The sequence below is a fragment of the Silurus meridionalis genome, chromosome 6 (assembly GCF_014805685.1).
Source record: "Silurus meridionalis isolate SWU-2019-XX chromosome 6, ASM1480568v1, whole genome shotgun sequence".
Classification (NCBI taxonomy): domain Eukaryota; kingdom Metazoa; phylum Chordata; class Actinopteri; order Siluriformes; family Siluridae; genus Silurus; species Silurus meridionalis.
The window spans coordinates 9,106,614-9,129,240 of record NC_060889.1 but is presented as its reverse complement, the minus strand read 5'-3'; the positions used below and the strand labels follow the sequence as shown (position 1 = coordinate 9,129,240).

General features: G+C 34.2%; 1 pseudogene and 5 gene segments (V, D, J or C); all 6 read right to left on the bottom strand.

Annotated features, from left to right (window-relative positions):
• Positions 1–9: 9 nt before the first annotated feature.
• LOC124387078 lies at positions 10–614 on the bottom strand (annotated as a pseudogene).
• A 3,923-nt stretch (positions 615–4,537) lies between these two features.
• LOC124387077 lies at positions 4,538–5,060 on the bottom strand. The segment is given in 2 exon segments: positions 4,538–4,860; positions 4,985–5,060. Coding segments are annotated over 2 exon segments (369 nt in total).
• A 2,613-nt stretch (positions 5,061–7,673) lies between these two features.
• On the bottom strand, positions 7,674–8,281 carry LOC124387076. The segment is given in 2 exon segments: positions 7,674–8,059; positions 8,191–8,281. Coding segments are annotated over 2 exon segments (432 nt in total).
• A 963-nt stretch (positions 8,282–9,244) lies between these two features.
• On the bottom strand, positions 9,245–9,787 carry LOC124387075. The segment is given in 2 exon segments: positions 9,245–9,594; positions 9,708–9,787. Coding segments are annotated over 2 exon segments (393 nt in total).
• A 4,166-nt stretch (positions 9,788–13,953) lies between these two features.
• Positions 13,954–14,664, bottom strand: LOC124387074. The segment is given in 2 exon segments: positions 13,954–14,309; positions 14,387–14,664. Coding segments are annotated over 2 exon segments (399 nt in total).
• A 4,295-nt stretch (positions 14,665–18,959) lies between these two features.
• LOC124387771 lies at positions 18,960–19,737 on the bottom strand. The segment is given in 2 exon segments: positions 18,960–19,514; positions 19,664–19,737. Coding segments are annotated over 2 exon segments (399 nt in total).
• Between the last annotated feature and the right edge of the window lie 2,890 nt (positions 19,738–22,627).

Genomic DNA, 22,627 nt, shown 5'->3' with positions numbered 1-22,627 from the left:
TTACATGGTCTAAATGTTTAAAAATGCAGTTAATTTGTTGGCATAGAGCTCCTTTTGTGGGTGTGTACCATCAGGGTTTTTGTACACACAATGAATGTTTACTGTCACTGTGGCACCATACCAGATGGCACAGTAATAAACTGCAGAGTGACTTTTCTTCAGTTTTGGTATCTTTAGAAAATGTGATCAGACTGGATCCTCACTTGAATTCCTTGGCGTCAGGATGGTTAGTATCATAAACAGCTTGACCATCTCTTTTGACATACAGGATCCTTGTAAGAGCTTCACCTTCTTTCTTTTGGTACCAGTGGACATAATCGCTGTCAGATAATTTAGGCACTTCGCAGGTGATACTTACAGTGTTGTTTTCCCTTTTTGTCATGGAGAGATCTTTTTGCTCCACTTTCACTTCCAGAACAACTTCTGTGAAAAATAATTAAATACATTAAATAAAAGAAAGATTTATTCATACAACAGCTATTTTGGTACCATGTTTTTAATATTTTGAAAACATTCTCTATGTTATGTCCTTTCTCTTTTTAGTTTTGTGCTGTGATATGATCTTTACCTGTGACTAAACAGAAGAGAAAAAGAGCGTATATGCCCATAGACATTTTTGATAAGTGTAATATGTTCTTAATTCACCAGCTGTTTTGCATTAATGCTGTAGAACATGATTCTTTATCTTTATGAATTAATGATGTCATTTCCAGGGGTGGAGATTGGTCATCTTGTCATTCACCATAACACAGTCTTGGTGCTTTTGTAATTTTATGATTATTGAACAAACAATATTAAGCTCATTACAATACATTTGCAGTAGAAGTATAAAAATAATGTTTTTCATTGATTCAGGCCACATAATAATAGGGTTGTTTATATGTTAAAATAAATAAATAAAATGGATAGATGTTGATACATTGTTGTTTCTTCATAGATTGGTATTAAAAAAAAATATATATTTTTTTTTGGGGCTAATATTCTGGATCTTTTTACTGTTATATTTTTTCATACCTGACTGCCTGCCTAAAACCTTTTGCTCGATACTGTGTGTGAGTGTGCGTGCGTGCGTGTGTGTGTATTTACATGATACTTCTGCCAGCATTCTCCTCTAGTGTTATGATAAAATGATAGTGTAGCAATGGTGCTATCAAAAAGTGCAGTGGGTCATCAGGGATGTGTGAGTGTGGAGCATGTTGTGGGTTGCGATTGGTCAGGCAGAGGGTTGCTCAGACTACTCCACAATTTGTGGGTGTCTTTTTATTCTCTAAAACAGTGGGCCCCAACCCCCGGGCTGCGGACCAGCACCGGTCCGTGGGTCAATTTGTACCGGGCCGCACAGAAAGAATACATAACTTACATTATTTCCATTTTTATTTATTATCTGATTCTGAACAATGTTTTATTGTGGAAAATTCCCGGATTCTCTCTGCCATATCTGTATATGACTCACTCTTGATGCATCTCTAGATGCCTCGGGCACATGTCTTACCTACATCCGCTACCTACTTAAAATGGCTGTTTCGGCATAATACATTTCTGCTCAATTGAAACCCCCAAGCTAGCAAAATGAAAAAAAAAAAAAAAAGGTGGTAGACATGTCCTTGTCCCTACTTTTTTGAGATGTGTTGGTATGATGATGAAGTGATACATTTTCTCAGTTTAAACATTTGATATGTCATCTATGTTGTATTCTGAATAAAATATTGAAATTTGAAACTTCCACATCATTGCATTCTGGTTGTATTCACAATTTGTACAGTGTCCCAACCTCTTTGGAATCGGGTTTGTATATTCTATTCCAATTCTATGTCAATTCTGGTTAACCTTATTTCTATCCTCTTGTGCACTAATCTAGACTTATTGTAAATACCAAATAAAATATGTAACACCACAGTCTTATTTTACATGGTCTAAATGTTTAAAAATGCAGTTAATTTGTTGGCATAGAGCTCCTTTTGTGGGTGTGTACCATCAGGGTTTTTGTACACACAATGAATGTTTACTGTCACTGTGGCACCATCCCAGATGGCACAGTAATAAACTGCAGAGTGACTTTTCTTCAGTTTTGGTATCTTTAGATCAAAGTGATCAGACTGAATTCTCACATCAAATTCCTTGGCATCAGGATGGTTAGTATCTTGAATAGCTTGACCATCACTTTTGACATACAGGATCCTTGTAAAAACTTCACCTTCTTTCTTTTGGTACCAGTGAACATAATTGCTACTAGATAATCCAGTCACTTTGCAGCTGATATACAAACTTTTGCCTTCCCCTTTTGTCATGGAGAGATCTTTTTGCTCCACTGACGCTCCTAGAACAATTTCTGTAAAAAACAAAACATAATATTAATCGATAAAACAGCCATTTTGTTATCATGTTTTCTATTATTTAGAATTATTCAGTTTGGTGCTGTGATATGATCTTCACCTGTAACCAAATAGAAGAGTAAAACAGCATATATGCCCAAAGACATTTTGATTTGGTTGTAAAATAGATGATGTTCTTTTTTCACCACCTGTTTTTGAATTCATGGTGTAGAATATTATTCTTTTCCTTTATAAAGTAATGATGTCATTTCCTGGGGTGGAGGTTGGCCATCCTGTCATCCACCTCTAACCCAGACTTGTTATTTAATGATTAATGAACAAACAGTACTAAGAACGTTGCACGACATTTGCCGTTGTAGTTAAGAAATATTTCTCATTGATTCAAGCCAACTAATCATAGGTTTGCTTATAATAAAAAAAATAAAAAAATGTATAAACTGGAGGGATGTTGATACATTTTGTATCACTAGATTGGTATTAAAATGTCTTACTTTAAGTTTATACTTTATACTGTTAGACTGAGTGATTTATGATGCTGCATTCCTTAGGCTTGTACACTATGCATGTTTAGCCATATTGTAGTAAGAGAAAGAGGAAAACGTCATCTCTACTTTTTCCAAATATTAAGACTTTAAAACATTTTGATGTTATGAGTGTTTAAATGAATTTTGTTTTGAGACTATTGGAGAATTTCATGCATGCATATTAAAATATGTATTTCTGTTGTGGTTGTGTACAGTGCAGGTTTCTGTACATGCTGTGGATATTTATTCTCACTGTGGTAGCCTGTCTCCCAGCTGGCGCAGTAATAAACTGCTGAGTGACTTTTCTTCAGGCTTGCTATCATCAGATCATAATTATCAGACTTTGTCCTCACATCAAAATCCTTGGCTTCAGGATGGCTATTATCAGGAACAGCTGGGCTTCCTTTTTTTACATATAGAATCCTTTTGAATGCTTCACCTTCTTTCTTTTGGTACCAGTGGACATAGCTAGTGGATAATTTAGTCACAATGCAGCTGATAGTTACAGTTTTGCCTTCCATTTTTGTCATGGAGAGATCTTTTTGCTCCAGTTCCACTCCCAAAACAGCTTCTGTAAAAAATAATAATAAAAAAAACACAAAAGATTAATGCATAAAACAGATATTTTGCTATGTTTTCTATTATTCATTTAAACATTCTGGGAGGGTCTTATATTGTGTTTTCCCCCTTTTTCAGTTTAGTGCTGTTATATAATCTTTACCTGTGATCAAATAGAAGAGTAAAACAGCGTATATGCCGAAATACATTTTGATTTGGTTGTGAGATAAAATATGTTTGGATTTCACAACTGTATTTTGCAGTAATGTTGTTGAATATGATTCTTTTCCTTTATGAAGTAATGATGTCATTTCCTGGGGTGGGCATTTGCCACCTTGTCATCCACCATTAACCCAGACTTGTTGCATTTGTTATTTAATGAATAATAAACAACCAATACTACTACTACAATACTAATACTAATAGCATATTATATGTTGATATACTGTACATAATGCATATATTCCCTGTACCCAGTGACCTTTAGAAGTGGATGGATTTTCTTTTGTGTTTAGTAATGTCACTTTATTGTTAAGTTTTACTAGAATATATAAAACTATAATTACACATTTTACTTCTCTAAATAAACATTTAGGAATCATAATTCATAATATGTGAAAAACAATCCAATCCCTGTCATTGTCAGTAATATTTTTATTTTGTTCTTGTACATATTATATATCTAAGTGGTAGATATGTATTCTGTAAGACCAATAGATCTATGATGATACATTCCATAGGTTAATAACCTATGCATGTTTACACAGTGCAGAAAAGGAAAGAAGAAAACATGTATTTCTTTATTTTTTTAGATATTAAGACTTCAAAATAAAACATATGCGGATCACGAATCAAAAGGATGATCCGCTGTGGCGACCCCTAATGGGAGAAGCCGAAAGAATAAGAAGAAAAAGAAGAAGAAGACTTCAAAGCACAGATGTTCACTGGAAATTTTTTTTTAAGATTGACCATTTATTTTAGAAACATATTAAAAAATAAGTTAATAGTGTTTAAATAAATTTTGCTTTGAGACTATTGGAGAGTTTAATTTGTATATATTCAAAACTGTATTTCTGTTGTGGTTGTGTACAGTGCAGGTTTCTGTACACTCTGTGGATATTTTCACTCACTGTGGGAGCCTGCCCAGCTGGCGCAGTAATAAACTGCTGAGTGACTTTTCTTCAGGTTTGCTATTTTCAGATCATAATTATCAGACTGTATCCTCACATCGAAATCCTTGGCTTCAGGATGGCTGTTATCAGGAACAGCTGGGCTTCCTGTTTTTACATATAGAATTCTTTTGAATGCTTCACCCTCTTTCTTTTGGTACCAGTGGACATAGCTCGTGGTTAATCCTTTCACATTGCAGCTGATATACAAACTTTTCTCTTCCTCTTTTGTCATGGAGAGATCCTTTTGCTCCAGTGTCACTCCCAAAACAACTTCTGTAAAGACAAAAATCATTAATCAATAAAACCGAATACATTTCTATTATTTTTAAACATTCTGGGAGCATCATATGTTATGTTTTTTCTCTTTTTCAGTTTGCTGCTGTGATATGATCTTTACCTGTGACCAAACAGAAGAGTAAAACAGTGTATATGCCTATAGACATTTTGATTTGGTTGTAAAATAAAATGTTATTATTTCACCACCTGTTTTGCATTAATGCTGCAGAACATGATTCTTATCCTTTATGAAGTAATGATGTCATTTCCTGCATTGGGTATTCACCACCTTGTCATCCACCTCTAACCCAGACTTGGTGCATTTGTTATTTAATTATTACTGAACATAGAATACTAAGAGCATTGCAAGATATTTGTCAATAAGTATAGGTTTTCATATATGTTTAAAAAATAAAATGGAGATATATTGAATAATTTTGTATCAATAGACCAGATAGTATAAATATATCTTATTAATTATAATCCACCACACCCACTTAGATCACAAGGTGCAGGCTATTTGTTGGTATCTAAAATAATAAAGACTACAGCAGGGGGCAGAGATTTCTCTTACAAAGCCCCACAGTTTTGGAACAGCCTTGTAATTAGTGTTCGGAACTCAGACATGTTTAAACTGAGAACACATTTATTTAGTCTTGCTTTTTGTAAGTATGTCTTAGATCTTTCTTACACCATGATCACGCTGTATAGTGTTTTTAAACAGTGACACAATGAGAACTACCTAATATGCAATAAGCTTACACATTCTTTTATATACAGTAACCTTATTACCGCTTTATCTGTGGAAGGCTGCTTTAAGACAATGTCCATTTTAAAAAGCACTATACAAATAACATTGAACTGAATTGCTTTGATTTACTTACAGTACACTTAGGAAAACAATACATATAATAATTTATATTAGGTGACCATTAATTATTTTATAGACTGGTTGTTTGTTGTTGTCATTGTTATGAATATATTTTTTTCTTTGTACAAATTGTATATTTAAGTGGCACAGACTCATACGGGTGATCTACTGTATGCTGCTGAATTCCTTAGGCTACTACACTATGCATGTTTAGCCATATTGTAGTAGGGAAAGAAGATAGCATGTCATTTCAACTTTTACAGATTTTGAAACTTCAAGACACTCGTGATGGGTTGTTCATAAATGATTTGTTGATTCTTTAATGTGAAGAATGAGTAGTCTCAAAGAGTGATTCGTTTATTTTCCACTAGACGCCCATATGCAAAACATCTCAAAATCCTTGTAGGTTATGTACAGAAAACAGAATTGAGTAATTCACCGATTGACTCTTCTAGTCCGAGTCATTCGTTCTTTCATCATGTGAATCCCATAGACGCTATGCAGTGCATTACACAGAAAACAGACTAGTAGAATAGTCAAAGCTTCTTTTATTACAGTAAGTTACTCCCATAGACATTATCCTCCTAAGACCTGAGCTTTGGTTTGGCTGCATTTTAGATTTCTTCCAGTTATTTGGGGTTAGGAAGAACCAATAATTATAATAACCATATATTTTCTTTGAACATGAAGCTCTTCTTGGAAAAAAATGATGTCACTTATGTGGACACTCGGTCTGTATCTACAGAAAACAATAAAGACACCATTGTGCACAATGTCCACGTATGTGGACACCCAGGTCGTCGGAGGTTAAACCAGTTATACAGTGGAACCCGGTTATGTCGATGTCCTAGGGGGTCGCCAAAAAGCATCGAGGTAACCGATGATCGAGATAAACGAAAATCAAAATGGCGGCAATATATTAACGTGCTTGAAATTTCTTTATGTACATGATGTGCGTTAATAAATGAGAATGTGCATGCACGTGTTTTTGAAGGTTTTGATGAAGGCATGCTATAAAAATACATACAGTATATGTTTATCTGTCAGGAATCCACCTGCCACGCCCCCTTCGGCGCCCCCTTCAGCGTGTCAGGTGTTTTCTCGGCCGCTTTCTCTGAAGCTCCCGGCTTCAATCGCGCACATATGGTGCTCGTTTATCATCATCACCAGCTCCTATTTAAACTTCCACACTCTCACTGTCCGTTATTGTTGGTATATGTTGGTTCACGGCGGTCGTTGTTATCGCGCATGCGTATCCCGGTACGTGCCTTCCCACCGGCACTCTCTCAACGGCTGCGCTTTTCTTCCCAAAGCCCCTACTAACACTACGAACACTAGCACTAACTAACAGCAGAGATTCACCAGTATACAATACAACACCTGTAGCAGCTGTAAGCCTTGATTTTTCCGCCACTTCTGCGAGTTCTTCTGCGGCTGCACCGAGATAACCGACGTTAAATGGCAAATTTTTCCCCCCTTGTGCTCGAGATATTAGGGTTCGGCGACATAAAAAAAGATTTTTTTTATCGACATAACCGATAAAAAATGCTTAGAAAAAGCGAGAATTTGGCGGTTTCACTTCAAAAACGTCGACTTAATAGGGTTGTCGAGGTAACCGAGGGCGAGATAACCGGGTTCCACTGTATATACATATATACATTTTTGATGGATGCTTATTAAAAATGTAACATTTTATTTTATTTTAAATCAAAGGAACAAAATGAAGTGAATGACTCAATAAAGATTTGTTCATTTTGACGAGATTCAAGGAACCAATTCACTAAAATGATCCAAACTTCCCATCACTACAAGACACAGATGTTAACTGTGAGCAATTATTTAGGACTAAGCATTTATTTTAGAAACAAATCAAATTTTGAAGTTATCATTGTTCGCATAGATTTTGTTTTAAGACTCCTGTAGAGTTTTGTGTATAAATTCAAAGCTGTATTTCTGTTGTGGTTGTGTACAGTGCAGGTTTCTGTACAAGATGTGGATATTTTCTTTCACTGTGCGAGTCTGCCCAGCTGGCGCAGTAATAAACTGCTGAGTGACTTTTCTTCAGGTTTGTTATCTTCAGATCATAATTATCAGACTGGATTCTCACATCGAAATCCTTGGCTTCAGGATGGCTGTTATCAGGAACAGCTGAGCTTCCTTTTTTAACGTATAGAATCCTTTTTAGGGCTTCATCTTCTTTCTTTTGGTACCAGTGGACATAGCTAGTGGTTAATCCGGTCACTTTGCAGCTGATACTTACAGTTTTGCCTTCCACTTTTGTCATGGAGAGATCTTTTTGCTCCAGTTCCACTCCCAAAACAGCTTCTGAAAAAAAAAAAAAAAAATCATTTTGGTATCATATTTAAAAAAATTTATTTTAAATTTTAAACAATCTGGGAGCAGCATATGCTAAATTTTTTCTCTTTTTCAGTTTAGTGCTGTGATATGATCTTTACCTGTGACCAGACAGAAGAGTAAAACAGTGTATGTGCCTATAGACATTTTGATTTTCTTGTAAAATAAAATATGTTTGTATTTCACCACCTATATTTCATGAATGCTGTAAAACATGATTCTTTTCCTTTATGAAGTAATGATGTCATTTCCTGGGGTGGAGGTTGGCCACCTTGTCATTCAGCATTAACCCAGACATGCATTTATTATTTAATGAATAATGAACAAACAATATTAACAACATTTCAAGATATTTGCCATTAAATATAGGTTTGCTTATAAGATAAAAATTTTTATTAATAATATTATATTATTTATTATATTATATTAATTATTTTTTTATCATTAGATGGGTCTTAAAACATCTGACTTTAAGTTAATACTTTTCACTTTTTTGTGGGTCTGAATTTTGGTACATAAAAAAGCACATGAAGTTGCTGTTTCCACTGTTAGAATTTTTGTTTCTAGTTTACTTGCTACTGTACACTACATTTTCTTGCTACTGGGAGTCTCGTAGCTACTGTAAGAACTGTTTAATAGTAAGAAATACTTTTTCTTCCATGCATTTATATGGACTGTTACCAGGGTGTTTTTTTTCCCCTCTTTTTCCATCTCAGCTTAGGTGTAGCTACATTGTTTAGTGCAGTTGTTTTTCAAAAAGTTTTTTGACATAGAACCTTAGATGTTCTGATTCACACAGACCCAACAAACCCACCCGCATAATATTTATATGATATTATACATACTGCATATATAGTCGCTGTGGATTTCCATTTGTGTTTACTAATGTAGCCTTATTGTAAAGATTTACTAGAATATGTAACATTCATTTATGAACTAATTGTATATAAAACAATTTAATCCTTGATATTGTCAATAATATGTTTTTTTTCTTGTATAGAATTTTTATATATTTAATATATATATATATATATATATATATATATATATATATATATTTATCAGTGTTTAAATATATGTTGTTTTGAGGCTCCTTTAGAGTTTCATGTGTATATATTAAATCAGAATTTCTGTTGTAGTTGTGTACAGTGCAGGTTATTGTACACGCTGTGGATATTTATTCTCACTGTGGGAGCCTGTCTCCCAGCTGGCACAGTAATAAACTGCTGAGTGACTTTTCTTGAGGCGTGCTATCTTCAGATCATAATTATCAGACTGTATCCTCACACTGAAGTCCTTTGCTTCAGGATGGCTATTATCAGGAACAGCTGAGCTTCCAGTTTTTACATAGATAATCCTTCTGAGGGCATCACCTTCTTTCTTTTGGTACCAGTGGACATATTCAGTCGTTAACCCGGTCACATGGCAGCTAATAGTTACAGATTTGTCTAAATCTTTTGTCAGTGAGAGATCTTTTTGCTCCAGTGTTACTCCCAAAATGGCTTCTGTAAAAAAAAAAAAAAAAAACACAAACAAAAATTCTGTAAACTCTGATATTTACTTTTCTGTTCTTTCTTTCTTTCTTTATTTATTTTTATTGCTATGCTGTGATACTTACCTGTGACCAAAAAGAGGAAAAAAGCATATATGATTATAGGCATTTTGATTTGGTAAATAAAATATGCTCTTAGTTCAGCACTTTATTTCATCTGTTTACAGCAAGTTTACAACATACATCTCTATTATAAAGTAATGATGTCATTTCCTGGGGAGGGGATTGGCAAACAAGTCACCCAGCCAGTATTAATCCCCAGACATGGTGTATGAATTATTTTCTAATCATTATTACTGAAGGAAAATTTTATACTAATAAACAAGAATGCAAGACATTCGGTATTTGAGGTAGTTCTAGGAATGTTTAGCTTATAGTTTTTTTCATTGAGGCCATCTAATTAAATGCTTATTCAAAGTTTTTGATAAAAAAAAACTTCCTTTTTTAATGTTATTTGGAATTTTGAGGTTACTATGGTCTTAGTTAGTGAAGTGAAGATGAAGAAGTTACATGGTTAACCAGGATATGGCAGCCCTTGGAGCAAGTAGACGCCTTGCCAACAGAGTCCAAGAGTGCTTGATGCAGAATTTGTAGTTTAAGGTTAAAGTTATTATACAATATGCTTTTCTTTCATTTCTTTCTTTATTTTTTTATTTTTTAGCTAATATATTATTAAATAAATAGAACATTTTAGTTGCATAATTGTTACTGATTGAGGGGGACAATATATCCATTTACTCGCACCCATTATAAGGTGCCGATAAACAGTGTTTCAATCAGTCCAGACACAAACCATTGTTTTCATGAAGGTTGTATATCTATTTATGCACATTTAGTGGCAAACCATAAACCAGCCCACAAAGCACAGAAAATGTTATCACATGTACTGATGGTGTTTAACACCAAAGGGATAAAATCCATTATTTGTAAGTTGAATTACAATGACTGCTTTAACACAGGGACTTATTTATCTTTGACTGCCGGGAAGGTCTAATAGGTATTAGGCAAAAAAGTAATAGCATCAATAGCATTAATAACAGATTAGTTAATAATTAGATAATAGAGTGGATGGGGGAAGGGGTGCACAGTTTCTAGGAAGTCTCTTTTAGATAGTTCAAAACACCTGTGTAGATTATTCCAGATTCACATGGCAGTTGGCTCATCTGTCATTTAATTAGAGAAAAAAACTGTTATAGTGTATGGTTGCGTGGTAAACCCATAGAAGCAAAAGGAAGTTTTTTTTGAGAGCTCCTACACCAAATGCATAGAAGTTAGTTAGTGATAAACCTCACTAGATATTGTGGCAAGGTGCAGAGGAATTTTTGCATTTGTTGCATATAAGTCACATCTGCATTGATCGAATGGGCAAAGTTGCAGGGAAATATCATTTGTCACTGACACCCAGTGGCAGGTCATGCATTTCACACCTAGGCCTTCAGTGGTGTCCTACCTGAATCAATCCACCCCTTAATACCATCATTATAACACCATGGTAATAGAAAAATTTAAGTTTTACGGAAAAATATGTAATGATAAAACAGTTATTAAATTCACATGAATATATTTGAGCTTGTGTAGTTTGCTCTGACTAGTGCACTCTTTAAACATACAGTCAGAGGAAATGAAAATGTTGTGTTATTGGATCCCTGCTCGACGCAATCGGATTGGTTAAAGCAACAGCGTCTGCTGCAAGTGCCCACAGTGTTAATTAAAGGCCTCACAGCAGATATAGATCCTGGAAACATATAATGTAATGGCTGAAATCTGATTAGATAGAAACTCCAACATAAACAGACACTTGTAGCAGTGCACCCGAAAGAAACACTGGTAAACAAATATTGGGAATATTAGTAACATTAATCTGATAGTGTTTAGGCCAGCAGAGAAGACCTTGCTGGTCCTGTATTGAAGGCATAATTTGTAACAAAAATAATATTAAGCATCTACCTTAACTTGTTATTTCACGTTTTCTCACATGCCTTGTTCTCGAGTAATTAGGCCTACTGTTAAGCATATTGCTTATGTGTATTTTTTAATAATGCTTAGAAACTTAAGGCATTCAGACCCGGCCTCTGAAGAGTTTCCTTGAGATTATGTTCTATCAGAGTTTTTGTACACACTGAGAATATTTACTGCCACTGTGGTCGTTATACTCCCAGCTGGCACAGTAATAAACTGCAGAGTGAATTTTCTTCAGGTTTTCTATTTTTAGGTCAAAGTTATTAGACTCTATCCTCACACTAAAGTCCTTTGCTTCAGGATGGTTAGTATCATGTTCGGGTTTGCTTCCTGCTTTGACATACAGGATCCTTGTGAGAGCTTCACCTTCTTTCTTTTGGTACCAGTGGACATATGTGGTGGATAATTCGCTCACTTTGCAATTAACATGTACAGTTTTACCCACAGCTTTTGTCACAGAGAGATATCTTTGCTCCAGTTTCACTCCCAGAACAGCTTCTATTAAAAAATACACAATAAATTCTACAATTTTCTTTCTCGTTTTATATTTCTATTGCAGTGATATACTCTATACTTACCTGTGTTCAAAAAGAAGAAAACAGCATATATGAATATAAACATTTTTATTTGGATGTAAAATAAAATATGCCTACAGTTCACTACCCTTTATTGCACCTGTATTTGCATTAATGCTTAAGTATGCAAGACATTTATTTATAAAGTAATGATGTCATTTCCTTGAGTGGGGATTGGCCATCTTGTCAACCAACATGAATCCAATATTGCAAGACATTCTGCCACCTACAGAAATTATAAATTCACTTATGTTTCAAGTAAGAATTGGTTAGAATTTAACAGTGATAAACTTTTTTTGGGGGGTTTTAGAAAATTTTTTGAAAAATGTCCTGGTCTCGTACCAACCGCTATAATAAATACATAATCGTTAAATTATGTTTCTGTTCCCTTACATGCACATTTTTTTAAATTATATAAATAAATGTGTTCCAAATTTTGGCAATCATTTCATTTTATTCCAAAAGTAAAACATGGGTATGAGGCCAGTGCTCTGTGTAGGCACTCCAAACGTCTCAAACGATGACATTTAAACCAGGTTTTTTTTCAAAGGCTATACATATACTATATAGCATATATTTAAACATTATACAAATTAAATTTGACATCAAAATTAATACACAAGATCTACAATTACAATACAACCTCTTGGTTTTTACCACATGCTCCTTCAGCCTTGTGCTTGTGTCTTATTATGCTCCATTGGTCTGAAATATATCTGTGAACATGTGACATAAAAAAAAGAGGAAAGGGGTTGCAAGTGCAGATAATATTTAATAATAATATTTAGTGCAAAAGTACAATATATATCACAAAAAATGCAAAACCCTTATCCTGAACCATTAAACTAAAATAACAACACAATGGGGGACAAACGTTTTCAGTTTTGTGAAGGGTGTGGCTGTATATTAGGGCTAATGCAGTGAAGCAGCAGTGAATTGGAATCAGAGGTGTGTCATCAGTGACATGTGATCAAGACATGTTAATGTATTGGCTGCTGGGAAATCTGGCTCTCTGTCCATAATCCTGATAGGATGTCATTTTAATAAACAGCATTTTTTCTTTTTTCTTTTTTTTTACTAATACTAAATAAATTTATGAAGATGATATAAATGTTATTTATCTGTACCATCATCATTTATTTAATAGTGTTAAATATTCAAGCACTGACTACTGATTAAAAACCATTAATTATTATAGATGTATTTAAGTCGAAATCCAGTGTCTTATCCTCTAAACTACCACTGCCTTTTGCTGTAATATCATATTTACCAAAGTGAAGAGTACTGCATATTCCCATAGACATTTTAATCCAATTATATTATACTTGATGCTGATGAACACAAATGCCAATAAGCACACTCGAAAATCCAGTGGAACATCTTCCCAGAAGAGTGGAGGGAATTATACGAGCAAATTGGCAGCAAATGTGTGATGCTCAAAAAGCACATACCATTCTTAAGACCATTGTTAAACTCTAGGACGTGTGCCTACCCAATGGTTTTCTGAAATATTGAATCGCTAGCCACTCAGCGTAAATTACAGCAAAATGTAATCTAAATTTGTTAAGGACAGGTCCCACATGGAATAGACTCCCATTACTGTAAGCAATTTAACTGGTTAGAGGCTCTCCCATGCCAATTTTTAATAGATATGCAAAAAAAGCACACTTTACTGTAATTTTGGAGAAAGGTCTGATGTTTATTTAGTAAATAATGTAAATATAAGTCTATAATTGTATATGTAGCAGAGAAATATAAAAAAACAGTATTAATACATATCAGGGTTTTTGTACACATTGTGAATATTTACTGTCAGTGTGGGAGCTGGTCTCCCAGCTGGCACAGTAATAAACCCCTGAGTGACTTTTCTTGAGGTTTGCTATCTTCAGATCGTAATTTTCAGACTGTTTTCTCACATCAAAGTCCTTTGCTTCAGGATGGCTGGTATCATGCACAGGTTTGCTTCCATCGCTGACATATAGGATCCTTCTCAGAGCTTCTCCTTCTTTCTTTTGGTACCAGTGGACATATGTGGTGGATAATTGTTTCACAGTGCAGCTGATATACATACTTTTGCCCTCCTCTTTTGTTATAAAGAGATCTTTTTGCTCCAGTATCACTCCCAGAACAGCTTCTGTTAAAAAAAAAAAAAAAAATCAATAAAACAGCACATCTGGGTTGTAGGGTTTTTTCCTGTGCTATAATACTTACCTGTGACCAAAGAGAAAAGCACGGCATATATGGCTAAAAACATTGTAATTTGTTTGTAATATACTCTTATTTTAGCACTCTTTAATGCACCTGGTCTTGCAGTAATGCTAGTATAGAACTGGAGTCCTAGAAATAAAAAGTAATGATGTCATTTCCTGAGGTGGGGATTGGCCTGCTTGCCAGGCAAAATTTGAGGTATTTTCTTATTATTGAACAAACACTTCACTTTTAATCTAAACCAGGCTACTATTCCATTTACAATTCATTTTTATAATATTAATAATTAATATTATATTATATGTTTTAAAGTTTCAATAAAAAAATTATATAATATGAGTGCAACAAAAGTAAATGCTGTTTTTTTATATTTAGAAATTACCACTACCGAAACACTATCAACTAAAAACTGCTATAAACTGGTATTAAACTGCTACAAACTGGTATTAAATTCTACATACATGTACAGGATATTTGGAAATTGACAAATTTGCATTGATATTAGCTATCTACCATATCATGCACTAGATTTTAATTGAATAATGAATATAACCTCATGGTGTTGACTTAATTATTGGACATTTACATTCAAATCAGCTAAACTGTGAAGAAATTATGTTCATGTGAGGTCCTTTTTTAAAAAAGCCAAAAGTAATTACACCAAATACTGCCATGTACAACTTTAGAGTAGAACCAAAGGTACTGCTTCCAAAAAAAATGCAGCGTGAACTACTGAACTACTGTACTGAACTAATCTGACCTGTTCATATGGGACTGCAGGTCAGGTCGATCAATAGAAAGCACCGGCACTACCTATAATAACACATAGAATCTAGAAACTGTACTGCCAGCATGAGGTTACCTATGCACTATACACTGTGGGTGTGTACTATCAGGGTTTTTGTACAGACTGTATATATTAACTGTCACTGTGTGCCAGTACTTCTGTCCCAGCTGGCGCAGTAATAAACCCCTGAGTGACTTTTCATTACATATGGTATTTTCAGATCATAATTATTATTCTGTATACTCGTATCGAAGTCCTTCGCATCAGGAAGGTTATTATCATGAGCAGGTTTGCTATTTCGTTTCACATACAGGATCCTTATAAGAGCTTTATCTTCTTTCTTTTGGTACCAGTGGAGATATTCAGAGCTTAATCCAGTCACGTTGCAGCTTATATAGACACTTTTGCCCACTTCTTTTGTCATGGAGAGATCTTTTTGCTCCAGCAACAGTCCGGGAACAGCTTCTGGAAAAACATCAATCTATAAAACACTTTTCTTTGTTTTTCTCTTTTTTCATTTTTATTGCTTTTTTCTAAAATCAACGAACATGTAAAACAATTCTATTTGTTTGCTTGTTTTTTTTCAGTTTTTTTCATTTTATAGATTTTCTCTAAATACTTACCAGCAACCAAAGAGAAGATAACAGCATATATTGCTAGAAACATTTTGATTTTGTTGGAAAATAAAGTGTACATATTTGGAACATGAGTCTTTTCTTTATAAAGTAATGATGTCATTTCCTGGGGTGGGGATTGGCCACCTTGACAGCCAACATTAACTCAGACTCATGCATTTGTTGTTTCCTGTTGTGGTTGTTGTGTACCATCAGGGTTTTTGTACACGCTGTGAATAATAACTGTCACTGTGGTGCTGTCCCAGCTGGCACAGTAATAAACTCCAGAGTGTCTTTTCTTCACATTTGTTATTTTCAGGTCATAATTATTATTCTGTGTCAGCACATCAAAATCCTTCGCATCAGGATGGTTGGTCTCAGGAACAGGTTTGCTATTTTTTTTCGCATACAGGATTCTTTTGAAAGCTTCATCTTCTTTCTTTTGGTACCAGTGGACATAATCAGTGCTTAATCCAGTCACTTCACAACTAATATACACACTTTTGCCCTTTTCTTTAGTCATGGAGAGATCTTTTTGCTTCAAAGACACTCCCCAAACAGCTTCTGAAAAAACATCAATATTTAAAACAACTCAATTTGTTTCTCTGTCTTTTTCTTCTTTTTTTACTTTTTCTTATATCAATCAATATGTAAAAAAATATATTTATTTTTCTTAATTTGTTCCTTTTATTGCTTTATTTTTAAATACTTACCAGCAACCAGAGAGAAAAAAACAACATATATTGCTATAAACATGTTGATTTAGTTGTAAAATAAAGTGTGCATTTCTGCAGCATGAGTCTAATTCTTATAAAGTAATGATGTCATTTCCTGGGGTGGGATTGGCCACCTTGGCAGGCAGCATTAACTCTGACTTATGCATTTGTTGTTTTCCATTCAAGACATTGTGGCACCTTGGTCATTAATATAACACGTCATTATGTTGCTGTCAGTCTGCACTAGTGTGTGATTCTCTAAAAAGTTGCAGCACTCTCCACATTGCTTTTATTTCCAGGAATTTGTGGCTTAAATACGTTATGTCAAAATTAAGGTTTGAATTATTGAACAAAAGTAATTTACCTTTAAACTGTAAATACGGTTTATTACTTTGGACTCGATTTCCCATAGATCCAGACCAGCAATAAAGTTAGTGATATAACTGTTTGTTATCTGTTTTTAAGTTTAAAAAAAAAAAGTTAATAATACGGCCATAACAAAATAAATGCTATCTTTTATACTTAGAAACACCACTGCTGAATCATGTTACTGTGAGAAGAAACTGCTCCAATCAGATCTGATACAAAGATCTACAGACATGTACAATAATATTTGTACATTTACAATGAATGTTTATTGTAACTCTAACACAAAATAAAAGAGGGTCAAATTAAATATTGAGTTTTAATAACTTGAAGGCATTTCTAGTTGACTCTCAAAAAGAACTAGATGCATTGTTTATGTTTAATTGTTTCGCTGAACTTCAGTGACCTGTCCATATAAAACTGCAGGTCAGGTCTGATCGATAGACAGCACCGTCAATACCATTAATAACACACACATCTGTTCTACCGGCATGACTTTATCTATTCACAATAAAAAGTAATTTCTACGTTTACAGATGTTGATTCTTAAAGACATGGTAATTCAGTGGGAATATTTCTTCTATTTCGAGACACATACGATTTAGAAAAGTTTTTAGTGTTTGAATTCATTTAGTTTAAGGCTCCTGCTAATTTTAACATGTGTTTTTACATTTTTATTTTTCATACCATGTAAATATAATTTCCTGTTGTGGGTGTGTACCATCAGGGTTTTTGTACGCAGTGTGAATAATAACTGTCAACGTGCATCACTGCTGTACTCCCAGCCGGCACAGTAATAAACTCCAGAGTGTCTTTTCTTCACATTTGTTATTTTCAGGTCATAATTATTATTCTGTGTCAGCACATCAAAATCCTTCACATCAGGATGGTTGGTCTCAGGAACAGGTTTGCTATTTGTTTTCACATACAGGATTCTTTTGAAAGCTTCATCTTTTTTCTTTTGGTACCAGTGGACATAATCAGTTCTTAATCCAGTCACTTCACAACTAATATACACACTTTTGCCGTTTTCTTTAGTCATGGAAAGATCTTTTTGCTTCAAAGACACTCCCCAAACAGCTTCTGGAAAAACATCAATATTTAAAACAACTGAATGTGTTTCTCTTTCTTTTAAATTTTATTTTCTTTTTCTAAAATCAATCAATATGTAAAACAATTCTATTTATTTTTCTTAATTTTGTCATTTTTTGTTGCTAAAAATAAAATACCTACCAGCAACCAAGGAGAAGAGAACAACATATATTGCTATAAACATGTTGATTTCGTTGTAAAATAAAGTGTGCATATTTGCGACATGAGTCTAATTCTTATAAAGTAATGATGTCATTTCCTGGGGTGGGGATTGGCCACATTGGCAGGCAGCATTAACTCTGACTTGTGCATTTGTTGTTTTCTGTTCAAGACATTGTGGCACCTTGGTCATTAATATAACACGTCATTTTGCTGCTGTCAGTCTGCACTAGTGTGTGATTCTCTGTTGCAGCACTCTCCACATTGCTTATATTTCCAGGAATTTGCGACTCAAACACTTTATGTCTAAATTAAGGTTTAAATTATTGAACAAAAGCAATTTACCTTTAAACTGTAGATACGGTTTATTACTTTGGAATGAATTTCCCATAGATCCAGACCAGCAGTGAAGTTGGTGATATACTTGTATGTTATCTGATTTAAGTTTCAAATAAAAATTATAATAATAATAATATGGCCATTAAAAAAAACCACTTTCTTTTATACTACACCACTGCTAAATCGTGTTACTTAGAGGAAACTGCTCCAAACAGATCTGATACAAAAATCTTCAGACATGTACAATAATATCTGTAAATGTACAATTTCTGCTTATAGTAACTCTAACATAAGTTCAAATATAGTTAAATAAAATTGTAAGTTTTAAAACCTTAAAGGCATTTCTAGCTGACTCTTAAAAATAACTAGATGCAGTGTTTATGCATACATTTTTTCGCTGAACTTCAGTGACTTGTTCATATGGAACTGCAGGTCAGGTCTGATCGATAGACAGCACCGTCAATACCATTAATAACACACACATCTGTTCTACCAGCATGAGGTTATCTATTCACAATAAAAATTTATTTTTAAGTTTACAGATGTTGATTCTTTTAGACATGGTAATTTAGTCAGAATATTTAAGTCTTTAGTGTTTGAATTCATTTAGTTTAAGGCTCCTGCAGAGTTTGACGTGTGTGTTTTTACATTTTTCTTCATACCATGTAAATATCATTTCCTGTAGTGGGTGTGTACTATCATGGTTTTTGTACACAGTGTGAATAATAACTATCAATGTGCATCACTGCTGTACTCCCAGCTGGCACAGTAATAAACCCCTGTGTGAGTTTTCTTCACATTTGATATTTTCAGGTCAAAATTATCATTCTGTGTCAGCACAGTGAAGTCCTTCACATCAGGATGGTTGGTCTCAGGAACAGGTTTGCTATTTGTTTTTACATACAGGATCCTTTTAAGAGCTTCATCTTCTTTCTTTTGGTACCAGTGGACATAATCAGTTCTTAATCCGGTCACTTTACAGCTGATATACACACTTTTGCCCTCTTCTTTAGTCACAGAGAGATCTTTTTGCTCCAAAGACACTCCCAGAACAGCTTCTGGAAAAACATCAATATTTAAAACAATTAAATTAGGTTCTCTCTCTTTTTTATATTTTTTGCTTTTTCTAAAATCAATCAATATGTAAAACAATTCTATTGTTTTTTCTTAATTTTTTTATTTTGTTGCTTTTAAAATAAATACCTACCAGCAACCAGAGAGAAGAGAACAACATATATTGCTATAAACATGTTGATTTCGCTGTAAAATAAAATGTGCATATTTGCAACGAGTCTTTTCTTTATAAAGTAATGATGTCATTTCCTGGGGTGGAGACCTTGTCAGCCAACAGTAACCCAGACTCATGCATTTGTTACTTTTTAGTTATTTGTGAAAAAAACAAGCAAAAGAAAAGTAATACTAACATTAATGCAAGAAAGGAATGAATTTCCCATAGATCCAGCAGTAAAATAAGTGTTTATTGTAGGTTACTAATCTATGTACAAGAATCCACATACATGTACAGACATATTTGAAAATGTAAAATTTATATTTATTTTAACTTTAATTTAATATATAATTCCAATTCCGAAACATTTGGACACTCTTTAAAATGTAAATAAAAACAAAATGCAATGATTTGAAAATCTCATAAACTCATATTTTATTCACAATAAAACATAGAAAACATATCAAATTCTTAAACTGAGGACATTTTATATTTTGAGGGGGGAAAAAAAGGTAATTTTGTTGTAAAACATCAAAATAATTTAGGGACAGGGCAACAACAGTCTGGAAAACGTAAATGTAATTAAAATAGTGTAATTAAAAAAGTTAACATTTAACATTAACATGTTAAACATTTTGCAACTAATTATGTTTATTGACAACAGTGCAGTAAGATGATTGGATATAAATGGTGTATCTTAAGGCTGAGTTTTTCAGAAGTAAAGATAGGCAGAGCTTCACCAATCTGTGATAGACTGTTTCTACAAATTGTGGAACAATCTCAACATAAAACGAACATTTGAATATATCATCATTTACAGTACATATCATCAAAACCTTCAAAGAATCTGGAGAAATCTCTGTGCACTAGGGACAAGAGCGAAAATCAATATTGGATGCCCACGATCTTCAGGCCCTCAGGCGGCACTGCATTTAAAACAATCATGATTCTGTAATGGAAATCACTGCATGGGTTAATTAACACCTCCAGAAATCACTGTCTGTGAACAGAGTTTGGCATGTCATCCACAAATGGAGGTTAAATCTCTATCATTCAAAGAAAAAGGCATGCGTGAACATATTAGGATATTCTAGTTACACGGGGCACAGATTTTCAATGTGCACTCCCAGGTTGGCAGCTATTTTGTCTCTTTTCTCACGCTACCAGATATGTAAGGACTTTGAGAACACATACTCTTTGCCAGATTACCTCACGTCCTTGGATTTATCTCACCATTCTGCATGTTCTGCTTCCTGTTTCCTACCTCTGTTCCCTGATCAGCCCTGTTTTCCCTGTTCCTCGTTAGGACTCTGGACTGTGTTCTTGGTTTGTTGTTCTTGAATTTTTTATTTGTGCCTGCCCTGCTTTGCTTTGCTTGCCGGTTTCTGTGAGTTAAGGACTTAATTTTCGGACTGTGTTCAGTTCTGTCCTCTACTGCCCTGTTTGCTGGTTTTGGATGTATAGATTGTTTTTGGACTTTATAGATTTTATTTTGGATCTGTTGGGAACTGATTACTCTCTCCTGTAAGCTGCATTTGTTAAAGACTGCTTACACCATACCCCTGTCTGTGTCCTGCATGTGGGTCCAACCATTTGTGTCACTGACAGAATAAATAATCTGGCACACCTGCAGTATAATCTGGCCCTTCCTTGCTGACAGAACACGATCCAAAAAAAACGCCACCATTATCTCTGGGCTAAAGCTTATTTTAAATGTACTGAAGCAAAGTGGAAAACTGTTCTTTGTTCAGCAGAGGTGGGAAGTAACGGAGTACAAATACTTCGTTATTGTACTTAAGTAGATTTTTTCGGTATCAGTACTTTACTCCACTATATATCCACCAACTTTTTACTTTTACTCATTACATTTTTACACAAATATCAGTACTTTTTACTTCTTACATTTTCAAAACAGACTCGTTACTTCAGTTTTAATCCATTGATTTGGTGAAATATTATTTTTTTATTTTCACTGCGTGCCGATTTCAGCCAAACAACCGATTTCCTGTCATTGCGCGTTCAATCCACTGGTGTATAAAGTACGGACTCTCACTCACCACAGAAGGCAGTAAGAAGTTTGGGGTTAATGTGGATGAGACAGAGGGAGTCAGTGATGTAAACATGACTGAGAACAGACACATTCCTGATCATCATCATCTTTTCTCTGCTTGTGTTCTATATGTGGATCTTCAGCCTGGACACATTCATTAGGTAACAACATTTTTAATTTGTTTTGTATTTATATATATATATATATATATATATATATATATATATATATATATATATATATATATGCTCATTTAGTAAATGAGATCATTAAGAGTCGGCTATATCTCGCTATCTTTGTCTCTCTATTTTCTCTATCTAATTGTCTCTGTTTCTTTTAGTAAATGTCTCTCTCACCGTATATGTCTCTCTCTTGCTGTCTCTCTATTTGTTTCTCACTCTTTCTAAAGCTGTGTCTGTGTCTGTGTCTCTTTGTTTTTGTCTCTGTCTTTCCTGCTTATTTACATGTCTAACAAAGTTTTGAGTTTTGAAGTAATGCCATTAGTGATCTATGATGAAAGACTTCCCTGGTTCGATTCTTACTTCTAGTTTCATATTGAACATTATAAGAAGTTTTTAAAAACAGAACAATGAAAGGTCATTAAAATTGGTTGCTGGCAAATCATGGTATATCAGTGGTGCAGGTGTTGGAGATGTGGTCACTTCTCATAGTTTCCAGTTACTGAGAGAATGTACAGGAAGGAGAAGTTTTGACCCTCTACCATCAAGATCTAAGAGAAAACACTGGTCTCCTAACTATAGAAAAGCCAAGAGTCCAATAAGCAAAGGCTTGTTTGCCGTTCCTGTGTTGGTGTAATGGTCAGTGAAATGGTTGCTGCTATCTGACTCACCTGGTTTGATTCCTCCCCCTTAGCTTTCCTTTAAATTGTTTAA